This window comes from Chiroxiphia lanceolata, chromosome 10 (genome assembly GCF_009829145.1).
Source record: "Chiroxiphia lanceolata isolate bChiLan1 chromosome 10, bChiLan1.pri, whole genome shotgun sequence".
NCBI lineage: Eukaryota > Metazoa > Chordata > Aves > Passeriformes > Pipridae > Chiroxiphia > Chiroxiphia lanceolata.
Genome location: NC_045646.1, coordinates 932,544 through 948,385, shown reverse-complemented (window position 1 = coordinate 948,385; position 15,842 = coordinate 932,544). Strand labels below are relative to the sequence as shown.

General features: G+C 47.8%; 1 protein-coding gene and 1 long non-coding RNA gene across 3 annotated transcripts in view; one reads left to right on the top strand and one right to left on the bottom strand.

Moving 5' to 3' along the window:
• The first annotated feature begins 2,104 nt into the window (after positions 1–2,104).
• LOC116791957 overlaps positions 2,105–15,842 on the top strand; it is a 41,399-nt gene continuing 27,661 nt past the window's right edge. Inside the window, exon 1 of the long non-coding RNA XR_004358912.1 lies at positions 2,105–2,290. This is a non-coding gene — a long non-coding RNA (uncharacterized LOC116791957). The remainder of the gene's footprint in view (positions 2,291–15,842) is intronic.
• The window catches only part of MME (membrane metalloendopeptidase), a 29,646-nt gene continuing 17,362 nt past the window's right edge, over positions 3,559–15,842 (bottom strand). For both annotated transcript variants that reach the window (XM_032698485.1, XM_032698484.1), the window contains exons 13-23: positions 15,642–15,770; positions 14,803–14,901; positions 14,252–14,332; positions 13,732–13,835; positions 13,499–13,557; positions 11,466–11,585; positions 11,088–11,221; positions 10,094–10,159; positions 7,897–7,992; positions 7,446–7,522; positions 3,559–4,572 (exon numbers count right to left, since the gene is read on the bottom strand). In XM_032698485.1, coding sequence (XP_032554376.1) covers positions 4,473–4,572; positions 7,446–7,522; positions 7,897–7,992; positions 10,094–10,159; positions 11,088–11,221; positions 11,466–11,585; positions 13,499–13,557; positions 13,732–13,835; positions 14,252–14,332; positions 14,803–14,901; positions 15,642–15,770 — 1,065 coding nt within the window. In that variant the 3' untranslated portion in view covers positions 3,559–4,472. The remainder of the gene's footprint in view (positions 4,573–7,445; positions 7,523–7,896; positions 7,993–10,093; positions 10,160–11,087; positions 11,222–11,465; positions 11,586–13,498; positions 13,558–13,731; positions 13,836–14,251; positions 14,333–14,802; positions 14,902–15,641; positions 15,771–15,842) is intronic.

Here is a 15,842-nt window from a genome sequence, read left to right as displayed (position 1 = left end):
CACATCTCAGCTCATTTACCAGGCCTGGAGGGAAACGATCCTGTTGGCCCAAGTGGCTCTTTGGGTGTCTCACAACACTGGAAATCGAATGTTTCCAATTAAAATGTTACAGAGCTAAAATATAAACACTACAATCTGGTTTAGCTTTACCTGATTTTTGAGAGCAGAAAGATCTGATTTGGCAGAGCAAAACAAAATAACTTTCTAGGCTGGCTTCAGTATTGTCAGACTGACTTGCTGTGTACAAAGGGAAAGTTCCTGCCAGTTTTGTAGAGTAATAAAAAGAGGATTATTCCAAGAAATTATGCATCCCCCACACTGTTGGAAGCCCACGGAGTGCTCTGCAAAGTGACCTTTTGTAACCACCCTGGGACAGCCCACTGGGGTGGCTGGGCAATGCAGCTGTACCATGTGAAGCTCCCCACATGTGCAGGGCTGTCAGAGCTGCAGCAAAAAGTTTGGGGCCTTTAATTCTTGAAAAACAAAATGAGTGTTTGGGTGCTGGGTTTTTTCTCTCGGATGCTGGTGAGTGATGAGAAGAAAACCACGTGTATTCAGATTTCCTGCAGAGCTCTGGTGCTACACTACTGAAGAGAGGCCATAGCTTCGGTTCTGTCACTGTGTCAGGCTGTAGGACATTCCAATATTGTTACAGTGTGATGGCTTTGGGGAATAACAACTGTCCCTAATGAGCTCTATCCCATCCCTGAGATCCAGTTCTCCAAGATCAAAGGGTCCTGCTCACCTTTAGGGTGGGCACCTTTTCCAAGCCTATTTCTATTTTTTCCCTGCTGGTGGGATGATGTTTTCTGTGATCTAAGATGATCTGTACTGTTTCATTTATTATTCCTTGTTTTATCCACAAAAGCCAAGCGGAAATGTTGGAGTTGCTGTTGCTGCAGAGCTGGGTGCCAGGTTTGCCCCACAGCTTCTGCCTGGCTTTCCCTGTTCCCCCTGACAGCTCTTTGAGTAAATCAATTAGGGACAAGTCTCTGTCCATCTGTCCCGGGATCTGCGTGTGGCATCCTGGAAACTGCTCTGGGCTTGTATTTATATTCCTTTAATGCTTGTGATCCAGTTTAGGGGTGTTTACACAGGGCACAAGCATGTGCACAGAGCGGAGTGTTGGGATGACACCTGCCTAAACCAGAGTTTCTCTCGGACATTCCCAGCCCACACTGCTCCAAGGACAGGGACTCCGGGGTGCGTTGCTCCTGCCCAGGGCTTGCCCCAGCACAGGGAGCAGGTTAACCCGCTCCGGAGGTTAACTCTGCTTGGCAGAGCCTCCCACACCTGGGCTTACCTGTACCAGTAACCCTGTCACTGAGCACACACCCTCCTGGGGGGCTAACGGAGGGTCCTTCCCTCTCCTCCTCTCTGGGGTGGGAGTACAAAGTGACGAGCAGAGTCCCGTCCCCTGCCCTTTCCCTGGGCAGTCCCTTAGGGATCCCCAGCCCAGGCAGGTGTCACCCATATCACCCCTGAGCAGGGTCCCTCAGTGCTGGGGGGCACAGCCACCCGCTCACCCTGTGGGGCGGGAGGAGCCCCAGGGCACGGGGGACACACTGCCCCTCAAGGGGGCGGGGCCACAGAATGTTCTGGAAGGGACGGGGCACTGAGGGGCGGGCAGGGAATGTTCTGGAAGGGGTGGGGCCACAGAATGTTCTGGAAGGGGCAGGGCGCTGAGGGGCAGGCAGGGAATGTTCTGGAAGTGGTGGGAAACTGAGGGGCAGGCAGGGAATGTTCTGGAAGTGGTGGGAAACTGAGGGGCGGGCAGGGAATGTTCTGGAAGTGGTGGGAAACTGAGGGGCGGGTAGGGAATGTTCTGGAAGGGGCGGGGCCACAGAATGTTCTGGAAGGGGCAGAGCGCTGAGGGGCAGGCAGGGAATGTTCTGGAAGTGGTGGGAAACTGAGGGGCAGGCAGGGAATGTTCTGGAAGTGGTGGGAAACTGAGGGGCGGGCAGGGAATGTTCTGGAAGTGGTGGGAAACTGAGGGGCGGGTAGGGAATGTTCTGGAAGGGGCGGGGCCACAGAATGTTCTGGAAGGGGCAGAGCGCTGAGGGGCAGGCAGGGAATGTTCTGGAAGGGTGGGGCCGCGGTGGGATACCCGTGCCCTGCCCCCAGGCCCCGCAGCCCCTCCCTGCGGCAGGAGCCCCCAGGGTGCCCCAGAGCCCCCCCGGGCCCTGTTCCAGCTCGGGCTGCCCGGGGTGAGCCCGGCAGGGCTCGGCCGCCTGGACCTCGGTTCCCTCAGAGCCCCTGCTCGCCTGGACCTGCCGCGGAGCCGCCTCAGGTAGGAGCCCTCCGTGTTTGTTACTGACGGGTGTGTCTGGAATTCTTTAATCCTGCCCTGTAATGGGACATCAGCCCTCAGGGCAAGGAACTGAACCCTGCCGGGCCCCACAGTAAGGCGAGGGCATTCCTTCAGGTGTGCAGGGACCAGCCTGGCTCTGCCATCCCTGCCCTGATCCTCTGGGACAGATCCCAGCCTGGCTCTGCCATCCCTGCCCTGATCCCCTGGGACAGATCCCAGCCTGGCTCTGCCATCCTGCCCTGATCCCCTGGGACAGATCCCAGCCTGGCTCTGCCATCCTGCCCTGATCCCCTGGGATGGATCCCAGCCTGGCTCGGGCACTCCGTGCATCTCCAGCCCCGTTCCTGGCTCCCTCAGAGCCGCTCCGTGGCTCTGTTCCCTCAGCAGGGCCAGTGGCACAGGATTCGCTACGTTTGCCTTTTACAATACCCGTGTTGTACAAAGCTGTGGGGAATGTTGGTTCCTGGGTGAAAGCAGAAGAGCTTCTCCCTTTCCCTGAGAGGCTCATTCCTGTGCAGAGAGAGGCTCTCCTGTGTGGAGAGCTCGGGATGTGTCTGTTGTGGGTTTTGTTTACTAACAAAGCATGTAACGAAGGAGCCCTGGGGGCCTGCTCAGGTCAGAGGATGCAGAACACAGTGTCCCCCGAGCTGGAAGGGTCCCACAGGGAGCACCCAGTGCAGCTCCTGGCCCTGCTCGGGACACCCCGACAGCCACAGCACTGATGGCAGGATGGATGGCCCGGAGCTGCAGGAGGGCAGGTGGACACTGGGAATTGAATCTCCCTCTGCCTGTGGGGCTCAGGGGCGAGTGTAGACACTTATTTGCAGAGAGTTTTATTTTATTGCTATTTCCTGTAAAGAACACACACTGCATTTGGCTCATAATTTCAGTTTATTATCAAAATGTTTTGATCAGATGACGAACTCAGAAAGCTAAAAGGACATAGGTTTTTAAATAGACCTATTGTAGCAGTCATCTGAGGTATCTGGTACTTGGTTTGGTAATGTCTTTGCTTTGATACACAAAGCAGCAAGTTCCTTTGCAATCTGCATGAGGATGTTTAATACATATCATTGCAGATTTAAAGCCTTTTACCCTCTTACTTAAAGCTCCTCCTTGTGATCAGCTGTGCAGATTTCCTGGTGTGAGGCCTGACATCGACCAGAACACGTACAAGTTATGTGCAGGATCAGACTCTAAGCACTGAGAAATCAGCCTGAAAACTCCAATATCAGTGCACTCCATTGGAGAACTCAGTTCTGGAGGCTTTATCTTATTGCCCAATACCATGCTTTACTCAAATTTCCCAGTTCTATGCAGCCACTGATAAAATATATTACAATACTTCAAGTCAAAAGTGTAGCTCAGATTTAAATATAAAACTATGATTTATACATTACTAGAAACTTTTAAAAAGAGCAACTTTAGAGAAAGCAAGAAAAAGCTTAGAAAACTGTGAAAGGGTCTTTGATCACAATCTTACAGATTATAGGTTTGAAAATTAAATTACCTACAATTTCACTTGGGCTGGAAAGCAGTAAATAAACTGTTGTAAATAGTGACATCAGGTAATACACGCTGGAGTAATTAGTGAGAAGTTATTTAAGTACAGCAGGTCTTTGGACTCCTCTTGTATAAATGGTTTCAAGTAAAGATGAAACATTTGGTAGAGCAGATTTCCCATAACAGCAGAGGGTACAAAGTCTGACACTGGGCTATGAACTGTCGTTTCTCCATCGTGTTATGATGGCTAAAGCCGTGTGTTACTGAGCATCTCCTTCCTCCCCTGGCCAGAACTGGGCACTCACTGACCTCTGGGAGATCACGGGTTATACTTTGACACCTCAGAATGAATCCAGAAAGCCACTGGCTGTGGGGAACAGGGTTAAACTGCAGTGCCTGTTGCTGTACATGGTCAGTGAGTTGGATCCTACAGGGTTCGTGGGGGAGAGGCAGCCAGTCAGCTACAGCAGCTCAGGGCTGCCTTAGTCCTCCTGGGATGCTTTGGTGGGTGATGATTTGGGGTTTGCATGTTTACCAACAATTACAGTGACTACTCTAGCATATTCCCCTCAGTTTTCTTCCCTCCTCCCCTTCTCAAAATCGGCTGAAAGTGTCTCTTTTCCTGGAGAGCTCCTTGGGATGGGAGGTTTGCAGTCTGTCACCAAACGCGGCACTTCGTAGCAGGATCCATGTTGTCTTCTGTGGTGCAGGAAAAGGCTTCAGAAAACTCTGGAGAGTTCTGCAGTGATCCGAGGACCCTTTGAAACAAAACAACAGCTTGTCATTGCTCCTTGCCTTTGTTTGTTTCAAACAACACGACCCATATTTTGTAATTTGGTTTGTTTGCATCAGTTTGCGTCAACTCACACCGGTGGGGAACACCCTTATTGCTGAGCTCTGAGGCTTCATTTCCCCTCCAGCAGTGGCTGTGTTTTCTCTTGCCAGTTTGTATGGCCCTTATTGCAACCTCCAAAATACAGGCCCTGTCCCTTCCTCATTACTGGCCCTCACAGCCTATTTATTTCAGCTGGAAGAGGTTTCTTGCTTGTCTGCAGTTTTCACTGAAGGTTTTTTCGGCTACATTTTGCTGACAAGTTCCTTGGTGAAGGGAAAACAAGACCCTGAGGTCGAGGGCTGTGGTGTAACTTGTCAGTGAATGTTCATTTACATTTTGACACCAGGCAAGTTTTAGCTGAGATCCTACTGCTTCTCTAGGCATTGTCCACAGATGTTCCAGTGAATGAGTTTTCTGGCAAAAAGATTTGTACAAACAACAGCCTTCAAGTGAATATGAGGCCATTCCAGCTCAGGCTGATTTGATATGTGTAATTGTGAACATGTGTGAATAGATCTGCTAAGAGCTGCTCAGTCCTTCAGGAGTGGGAATATGGCAGCACACACCTATGGAGGACAACCATTTCAGCTTCAATGTCACATACGGGTACTGGTGGACAATGACTGTGGACCAGGAGTTCTTTAAAGAACTGTTTGTTTGAGTAATTTGTGGTTGTTCTGTGGATAATCTTAACCATTAGACTGGACAGAAGCAGGACATGCTCACAAAATCTGAGGTGAAGTTCAGCAGTTGACACTTGCATCAGTTTGTCTCTACAGGACCAAAAGTGACTCTTGCCCACTGGTCCTGGGAGCCAGCAGTGAACAGGGGGTGGCACAGAAACAGGATTATTGAACAAGTCATGCATTTTGGTGAAGCTGTGCTTCACTGCCTGGAAGGACTGGAACTGCTAAAATGGGATTGTGCCAAAACAGAGCAAAAAGTATTTGGGGTGTACTAAAATTCTACTTACACAAAACAGCAGTGGGATAAGAATCCTGCTTGATTTACTGATATCCCCAGAACTACAGGGATTTGGTACCTGAGCAGATACAGGTCAAGGGCTCTTATTGTGCTTGCTGTGTTTTCATTTTGCATGTTAACACTCAGGTACGTTGTCCTTCACTTGCTTTTGATGATTACCTGATCAAAGGCATCTTTCTGTTAACTCCTGATTTTCCTACTGGAACAAACATTCTCCCTGTCCAGTTGTGAACCCATTAACTAAAATTGTACTGTGCAATTAGCAAGTTTTATGAGGAGCGGCCTGTCCTGCATGGAAGGAGAAACAGCCTGCAGTCAGTGCAGCCCGTGTTAAACGGCCCATCCCACCCCCAAATAATAATTAATAAAGATGCAATGGGAGCCTTGGTGACACTTCAGTAGTATGTCATTAGGCATCAATTTTGTGGGAAGGTCTCGTGTACTGACACACTTCTGTTTTAGAGCTCTTGTGAGGCCCCATCCTGAAAATGACTTCACATTCTGAAAGTGTTTGTGGTTTCTCATTAACACTTGTGTCATTCCAAATAGAGTTTATAGCCTTCCCTACCAAGGTACAGACAGCACAACACAGTGTAATATATCCAAGGTACACCCAAATACAGTTACACAGAGATGCTGAACTAGTGAACTCCAAAGGCCTTGTGCCTCTTCCAGATCAGATCTGCAGGGAGGCTCTGGAGAGCCCCTGGAGCCTCGTTAGCACAGGGACCAGACAGGAAGGACTGTAGGGCACAAACTGCCTCGGGAGAGATCCCAGGGAGCACAAACCACCCACACTGAGAGCCAGGCAAGGAGCACTGAGGGAACAGTCGCTGCTTTCACTAAGTGTTTGAGTATGTGGGATAAACAAGATAATTCTTTGGTGAAAAGCCGTTGAAAGAAAGATACTGGAATTAATGTAGTGGATTGTATTGGGAGAGAACTCGGCCATTGTGGACGTGAAGTCTGGAGATGACTCAGCCTTCCAGAGCCAGCAGATGCTGTGCTGGCTGCACTGTTCCTGAGCCCATGGCACTTGACCAAACAGGTTTGTCAGAGCACAAACCCTGTTACTCTGCTGATGAATAGGCTGCTCTGGCTTCAGAGAAAAGAAAAGATGCTAGTCTGGCCCAAAGGCTTCCACCCTGAGCAGCCACATTTCCTGCATGGCTCTACTGAGCTGAGCCCACCTGACCCTGAGAAGGCTGGCAGGGCACAGCAGGCACAAAGTACCTGTTTGCTCTTGCACCACAGCACACGGGCTTGTCACGGAGCAAGGGCCACGATCTTCCACTGATTGTACTGGGACTTCAGTGCAGGACAAAGGTCCATCCACAGCCTTTGGTCTATGAGAACCCTCTCAGGAGCTATGGAGGGAGCCAGGGGACTTCTGGAAGAGCCCTGGATTCCAGACACAGTCACTGAGACTCTGCTGTAACAATCATGCTTGTCTGGTGACAGCCAGGTGATGTGTTTGTGTCTGTGGTGGTGCCTGTTCAAAGCTGCTCCACAGTGTGGACAGAATTAACTTGTATCATTTCAAGGATGAGGACAACTCTCCCTCATCCTTTCTCTGCCGGTGGAGCTTCCTGGGAAAGGCTGTGCCTGTTTGTGCAGCACAGGGCTGTGCTGGGCTGGGAGAGGGGCAGTCTGTCTGTCTCCTCCCAGCCACCTGCAGTGTGCTCTGCCTGTAGCTGGGGGTGTGTTAACCCTGCCCTGGGAGGTGCAGCCCAGCTCTGGGCAGGTCCTTGCAGTCCACAGCAAAGAGCTGGGGTGCACTGGGAGTTGCACTCAGGACAGGGGTGTGCTCACCTGAATTTGCCCGGGCTGTGCACGTCCGTCTTGATGGAGTTCACGGCATATTCTGGTCTGTACGTTCCACACCACACCTGCACAGGTAACAGGGAAAAGCACTGTCAGCCCTAAGACTGCACAGCAAGACACCTGCTGTCATTTAACTGTGAAGCAATTCATGGCACGAGAATAAATGTCACATGAGAACATAGAGGAAAAAAAGTGTATTTTGTTAAAAAAAGTATGTTGTTGTCCTCAGACAAAGGCACTTGGGCACAAGAAACTCTCTACCAGACTTAGGAGGGAAGATAAAAATCACCTAATGAGACTTTTTCCCTGCTCTGCAGTGAACACTGCTCAGCTCTGCCAGCTCTCAGTAAAGCCATGGGAGTCAGCCTGCCCTTTCTGACTTACTGATAAGTGTTGCTTAGGTGATTTTTCAAAGCCTCAGCCAAGAAGGAAGGGATACCTGTGCGAAATTCAGGAAAAACAGCTGCTTGTGGTTCATGTCGAGACCAGGAAGAAGTTTTTCTTTTCCATGCTTTTTCACATAGTTTTCATAGGCCTGTAGAATGAAGTGAATAGAAATGTTAAAATTTCCAGCCCAGATAATCAGAATGAAATGATGACAAGGAGGAACGTGAGTTCTCTGACATAATTAATCATGGACTCCTTGGCCATCCATCCCACACATGCCACCTTAAAGCACAGGGCCATTTCTCAGGACTGTGGTATCAATTATCTAATGCTGCATTTTGAAAAGGAGATTTTTTTTCCGTTGTGGTTTTGTTGGGTTGGGTTTTTTGAGCGAGTTGCAGAAGACTTTAAAACCTTTCTCCGGTAGGAGCAGCTGCTTTCGTGTTCCCTGTGGGGCCGCGTGGCAGCGATGTGCTGTTCGTGTGCCACTGCTGAGGAAAGGGGCTGCAGAAATGTTCTGCCTGAAGTCAGGGCCAAGGTACCGCCCCAGTAAAGCCAATCACTGCCCAAGTGCAGCTGAGGAGTGAGCAGAGAGCAGGTCCATGGAAAAGGCTCTGGAAGTTTCAGCGGATAACAGCTGAACGAGAGCCAACAGCGCCAGAGCTCTGCAAAAAAGGCAAGTGTCCTACAGGGATGTATAAACAGGAGGGGCTTAGATGAGATCCATGAAGTAATCCTTCTACTCCACTTGGCACTGGGCAGGGCTCAGCTGGAGCGCTCTGTCCAGTTTTGGGCACTGCCCTTCAAGAAAGATGTGGACCAACTGGAGATGGTCCAGAAGAAAGCAGCAAGAACGAGCAGAGGTCTAGCAAACATGACCTATGAGGAAAGATTGAAAGAATTGGGTTTGTTTAGTCTAAAGAAGAGAAGTCTGGGCCTTGAAGCATGTAAGTCTTCAAATATGTAAAAGGTCACAGGAAAGAAAGGAGCGGATTGCTCTGTCTGCACTGTGGGAAGCAAAGCCGGGATGGCACCGGGAGGGCGCGAGGAGGGAGCGGGACGGCTCCTGTGGGGTGTCTGCAGGACACAGGAATGGTTCATTCTACCTGCTGGAGAGGGGGTGGACCAGAGACCTCTCCAGATTCCTTCTGGACCTTTTTTACTATTTATATGAGGTCGTAATAATTTTTAATACTTCTGACCTGATTTTACTCTGGCTACTCCCATTCCTTTCAGAAGGAGTATCCCCTTTCATGGCTTTGCATTTTGCACAAGTGTTCCAGTGAACACTTGTGAAGATCAGACTAATCTACTAAGTCTGATGCCTCTTTTAAGCTTCCAGGTCATTCTTAAAACTCTCATTAATAATTGTTTTTGTCCTCAAACATGTTCATTTCCAGTGAAGGAAGTTGCTGAGGGCTTTCCTTGCAGAAGCTGTGTTGGTAACTTGGACAAGTGTGAGTTGGGCCATGTGTCCAGGAGGCTCTTTGTTGAGCAGTGACAGCACTCAGTTGTCAAGGTGTTCAGGGAAGGAGAGGGAGGATCATGTTGTTAGGTTTGCAACCATCACATTTGTGAATAACAAGCTGATAGAGAAGCTACTCTCTTCCAAACCATGCTCACAAACAGAACCTCTGTCTCTTTGGCTGTCAGTCTCAAAGCTGGCCAGTCTGGAGAGTCCAGCATCTGCTTCAGGAAGAGAATGAAAGGAAGGCCAGAAAGCATCCAAGCTCCCGTGGAAGGCTTAGCACAAGGAGTCCAGATGTCACTGACATCTTTGGGTACCTGTACAGGGGGCCCAAGTCACCTGTACAGGATGAACAGCAAAGTGTTTCACGTTTATGGGGCAGAAGAAAGTCATTCTGTCCCTCCTTCCTGCCATGAAAAAGCTGGTGAAAAAGGCAGCCAGAGGCAGACAGTTGCTGGGTATCAGCATTTCAGTCAGGTGATGGTCCAAGTAGGATTCAGGGAATGTTTTCATTCTACACATTCTTTATTCACAAAGGAAAAAGTGCAAAATGGAAATCAGCTGAAAAAGAGTGCACTAGGAACAGGTAATATGTAGCCTAACAGGACTGACAGGATGAAAGAAATACCAGAATTAGCCAGTAGTTTCAATCCCTGCCTCATGGCTCAGTAGCTCTGGTCCTGTCCCTCACACAGAAATTGTGGTTCTTCTTCAAAGGCTCTGCAACCAATTTTCTTAATCTCTGACAGTTTCAGCTGAAATAAAAAACTGGACTTCTTACCTTGTATGCTTGTCTCACACCCCCATTATCAGCAATGTTTTCTCCCAGTGTGTTGATTCCACTGAGCTGTAAAATAGAAAGGAAAATTACAGTTTTCTGAAAAACAGAGCTCATTCAGGACCTCTTAGCACCAAACTGTGCATTCTTCACCTTCTAAAGGCAAGAATTCCTTTAAAATCTGAAGGTTTAGCAGATTAGGTTAACATCTCTGGAAAGTATTTGTCTCCCTTGTCTCAAAATCCATGTGGATACTGTTTTCCCTAATCCTCTCTCTTCCCCTGCAGGCAGCTTTGGAGGCTCTGTATCTCTGTCACCCAGATTCTCTGCTGCTTAGTCACTGGTCACTTATTCTTCCTCTTTTCTCCCTGTCTTTCATCTTCAGTTCCTGGTACAGTTCCAGTTAGAGGAAGTGGACAGAGCCTGTACAGTCTAGAGAAGAAGTTAAAATCAAAACTCCAAAGAGCTGAAATTATCTGTTAACAGACATCAGCAAACCTGCTAGAAGGTATTTTCCTGGGTATTAGGCAAGTTAGGAAGCTTTTTGGTATCCAGATACATAGAAGATCTCTATTTAGCTGGTGTTCCTAAGTCAGTCAAGTATCACTAAAGATGATGAAGCTTTGGTAATGGGGAATCTCTGATTTTGTTTTTAAAAAAATCATATTTTCAACCTCTAGCCCACTATATTGGGTTTTGATAGTCAAAGCTGCAAAATCTAGAATCATACTTAGGTTGAACTTAGTGTGTGAAAAAATGTCAGAAAAATATGTTGACATTTTCTGCTCTGTTTTTACTGGGCTCTCTCTGAGTGCCAACACTTCAACATATGGGTTAGGGAAACCTCAGGGTGGGGAGTTTGATCTGCTCCCTGTTCTGCATGATGGAATATATTGTCAGGCTCTAAAAAAATAGGCAGAGAATGGAGAGAATTGCTTCTTGTGGCTTGCATTTGCCACTTAGAGCAGAGTGGGGGTGTCACATAAACGTGCCGTACGTTCTGTCCCCCGGCCAGGTCCCAGGAGAAGTTCCCATACTGGTACACCATGCACTGGGACAGCTCCTTGAAGTTGGTTGCTGACTCCTCTGTCCACCAGTCCACCAGGTCTCCGTTCTCATTGAAATTCCTGCCTGCAATGATACATTAAACAATTATGGATATGGGAAAAGAGGGTTTGGTACAATAAGGAGGGGAGTGAGTCAGTCAGACCCTTTGGACTGTGGGTTTAGGAGAACAGTACAGTCATGCCTCAGAAGTCCAGATTTGCTGTTACATGTGGACATTCCTCTGTCTTGCCTGTGCTCTCTGGAAGGGTCAGGCCCTGGAAGATGTGCCCCCTGTGCCCTGGGTGTCTGTCAGCAGCTCAGCCCTTACCGTTGTCGTCGAAGCCGTGGGTGATCTCGTGCCCGATGACCATCCCTATCCCGCCGTAGTTCAGGGACTTGGGCTGGGAGGCACTGAAGAAAGGGGGCTGCAAAATGCCTGCAGGGAAGACTGCAAAAAACCCACAACATGGTCAGGGCCCTGCCTGCCACCCTGTCACTGGGGACACACCATTGCTGGCTTCAGCCAACGCCACGGCTGTTCCTGCAGATCCAACAGCAGCAATGAGCTGGCACCTGGGAATGGCTGTGGGACTGCAGGAACGGAGCAGCAGGACTGCTCTCCTCTTCACACATTTCAAAAGCACGATCAGCTTTTGCTTTGTTACTGTTTTACTTTGCAAAAAGAGTAGTTTGTTCCAATTCCCATCACTTGGCATTCTCAGACTCCTGTCTCATCATTAAATAAACCTCACATCATGATGAAAAGTGGGAAGGTGTTCCCCTGCAAGAATAAGTTATTTGATCGTTGCCTCCATCAAAAATCAATCTCAGAGACAGGAATTTATTCTTCCTCTGAAAATGCCAGTAACTCCCACTAGAATCAATAAAAATAGGCCAAGCTGGCAATGAGAGAACTGGAACAAAGCAGTTCTTCTCACCCATTTCTGTGCTCGTTTTTCTAGGCTTGTAAGAAGCAATTCAGTAAAAAAGAAATCATGTTGCAATTCTGATCTTTTTATAAATGAAGAATAGTAAAATACTATAAAATATTCTGTTCTGTGCCTTTTCCCTGCACCTCTGCCCACTGCAGCAATACAAAGTGTTAACACTCACTGGGAAGGAGATGGATGTAACTCTACAGAACTTGAACAGAAAAGAAGAATTAGGTGACAGTTCTCACACAGCAAGAGAAAGAAATCTCACCTTTCAGCATAAACCCAGTTCAGTTCTAGGGGTTTATGCTGAAAGGCAAGAACTGAACTGGGAGTTCAGTTCTCCTCTCAAGAGGAGAAAGAACCATGAGAAAATTGGTAAATAATAAACAGCTTAGAAAAAAACCCAATTGTGCTGTGCAAATTGCTGCCACAGCAGGTCTGTTCCATTGCTGGTTTGGCTGGAACTAGATGTGCAGGTGTTCTGATGTTGTGTCAGAAAGCATTGAGGGAACACTCCTGGGTGCCCGAGCAGCAGCCCCTCAGCTGGGCTTTGGAACCTGAGTGGCTTCCTCATGGTCCGAGTGCTGGTGGGATGGTGCAGATCAGACCATGTTCAAATGTCAGAACAGGGCTCTAAGTTTCCTACACATCATGCACAGAACTGCTCTTCAGAGATTTTCCTTAAGCCTAGTGCTAACTAATTCAGACATCACTCTAAAGATCAGACTGCTTTAATTATCCCGTGCATGCCATAGCTAAAGGATGAGGTAAGGATTTATGGCTCACATTAACTGCCAGTCACCAGCTTCAGTCTTCCTGATTCCTGTGAATTACTGAACAAACCTATTTGACACAAAGCCTTCTGAGCGGGTTTCTGTGCTAAATGCTCACATCAAGAAATAATATTGTTTTCTTTCTGCACGGGGCCCTGCAGGCCAAAGGTTTTCCATCTTTGTAGCCTTGTTTTCAGGAGTTACATGTGGCTCCTGGTACCTCACTGATGGCTCAGGAAGGACCCTGCAGGCTGGGACGTGAATGGCAACACTGCAGAATGGAGATGACAGAAGTATTGAGAGGCATAATTAATGTTGTGAAATGTTTTGTGACTCTTGCAAGACTTGCAGCACTGTGAGGGGAGCCGGGAGGGTTCACGAGAGGAGAAACCCCAGGACCTCCACGTGGTTCTAATCTGTAGCTAGATGGATGGGGTTTATTTCTTTAAAGGCAGTTTAATGCTCTCTTTTCTATGTTGAGTTATTTTTAACCATGGATGGTTTTGGACAGGCTGACATTAGAAATCTTTATACTCAAATTTGTAGTATCAAGATTGCTTCACTTCTTAATTTTAAAGACACACACATACATACATATAAAAATAATTTGGCCATTTAAATCTGTATCCCACTAGTAAGTTGGTAAACCTTACCTATCTGATTTCTACTTGCTGAGTAAAAAGCATTGACAACAGCAGCTCCACTTATCCACCTGGTAACACCAGAAGAACAAATGTTAGAATTTCAGTTCTTAATGGCAGAGTTAATGATTACTAGAATAAACCCAGAAACCATGTAACAGAATTACAGAATAACTGAGGTTGGAAGGTACCTTCTCCTGGGCAAACTGGATAAAAGACTAGACACAGTGATATTAAATACTCACTCCTCTTTGTCCACCTTTTCTCTGAGCTTTTTCAACCTTTTCTTCTGGGTAAATACTAAATTTTGAATAATGTTTTCAAAGTATTCCTCTTCTTTGTAGTCCAACTAAAAAGAAAGGGGGAGGAGTTAGTGGTGGTGGTACTATTTGGAATAGAAGCTACATGGATCAGGGAAATGTAGCCCTAAGCATGATGAGCTAAGGAACACATTCTTAACAGTATTTTTTGCTCTGCAGTTAGACCTGGGTTTGCAGTGCCCTGCTCTGCCACAGAGTTGATACTGTAGCTGGAGATGTGGTAGCAGCTTTTTTCCAGAGCTCTTTATTCCCTCTTTATATACATGTTTTGAGTGGAGTTCAGCAGCTGTTGGTGTTGACCTTAAGCTGTGGGAGCTGCCTGCCTGAAACCAGCAGCTCCCAGTTTGGTGAGCTGGAGTGGGAAGGAACCCAGGGGTGAGTTGTGTGTCTGTGCATCCCTGCAGCCAGTGCTGGGCTCTGCAGGCCTGGGCAGGCTGTCACTCACCTCCTCGTACTCACTGTTGAGCTTGTTGTCATCTGTCACGATCTCGTCGGGGTAACCAATCCTCTCTCTGATTGCTCTTGCCTGGGGACAAAAGAGTTTGATACTCAGAGCAAATCCAGCCATGATTTGAATCAGTCATAAATTATATAATCAAGGCAATATGAAAGTGGCTGCAGAAACCACGGCATTTTAATTATATATAGGTTTGGTTTGCATTTTTTATTCATTGAAAGCACTAGTTTGTGGCTGCTCCTGGTAGCTGGTCAAATCACCACAAATCATTCCTTGCCATTTTCAGTATTGCTTTCCTGTAGATATTTATCATCTCCCCCTTTAATTACTGATTTGTCTGAAAGATCTTAATCTTGTCTACAGATTTCTCCTATTTTTGTGCCCCTCTCCATGAAATCTGTAAGCTGCTGTGCCTATATAAACACAGATGTATGTGCATTTGAATGTGATAGAGTTACTGCTTATGTCTGTCAGGACAAACAACTGGCATACTGATTTTTATAGAAGTACACATTACCAATATTTAAGACAGAGCTTACTTTTTGTTCTGCTCTCTTTTTGGTCTCTGCATCCATCCAGGAAAGTTCATCCAAGGTTTTTATAAAAACATCACGTATATCTGCAATCATTTCCTCAACCTGGGAAAAACCACCAGAGTGTTACAAATGCACAGAAAATGATGTTACTTTTGCCCAGCCATAGTTTGATTATTGCAGCCCCTCTTGGTGTGGGCTCACAGGTAAAACCTGTGGCTCCAGGCACGGAGCACGTTCAGCCTGTCCTGGAAGGGCAGGAGCTCACCAGGCAAAGCAGCTGAGTCCTGCAGGTCACCAAAACCTGACAGACACCCCACTGGACACAGTGCATCTGAGGGCACTGTGGGGTATGTGAGAACCCCCAGAATGGGCTGGGTTACACCGGGATTCCAGGGGGGATCAGAGTCACCTCAGGCTTCACTTCAGGGTCATTTTCAGCACTATTCTGGGGGACTGAAGGCAACCAGAAATAGGCAGTTGTCCCTGTGGCCCACTATGGCAAGGTGTGAATGGTGTCAGTCTCCAAGAGCAGCAGTGACTGCTGGAGTCAGTGAGTGCTGCTCCTGGGACATGCTCTGCTGGTGTGCCACTGAGGGACCTGCAGGCAGCTGCCTCTCTCCCTCCAGGGGATGTGCAGCATTTCATGTTACTTTAACAGAAACTTCAATTTTTAAAACTTTGTACTAACTGTTATTCACACTTTAATAAAAACTGAGAGATCAAACCCACGTTGATTACAGGGTAGTAGAAAGTGCAATCAAAGCAGTGTCAAGAAGTGCAGGGCAGGTGAGGATGAGGTGACACTTTGATGGCACTTGGGCCGGGTTTGCTCAGAGCTTTACCACGTGTTTGCTGTCTCCAGCAAAGGCCTCCTCCACGTAGAGCTGTCCCACGGCGTTCTCCATGTTGCCGTTGACATAATTGGCACAGCGGCGCCAAACGGCCGTCTCCGAGGTTGTGCCATAAAGTGCCTGGGAAACACAACCAGCAGGTCAGACAGGGCCCCCCTGGGAGCAGAGCGGGGACTGACGGGCAGGGCTGTG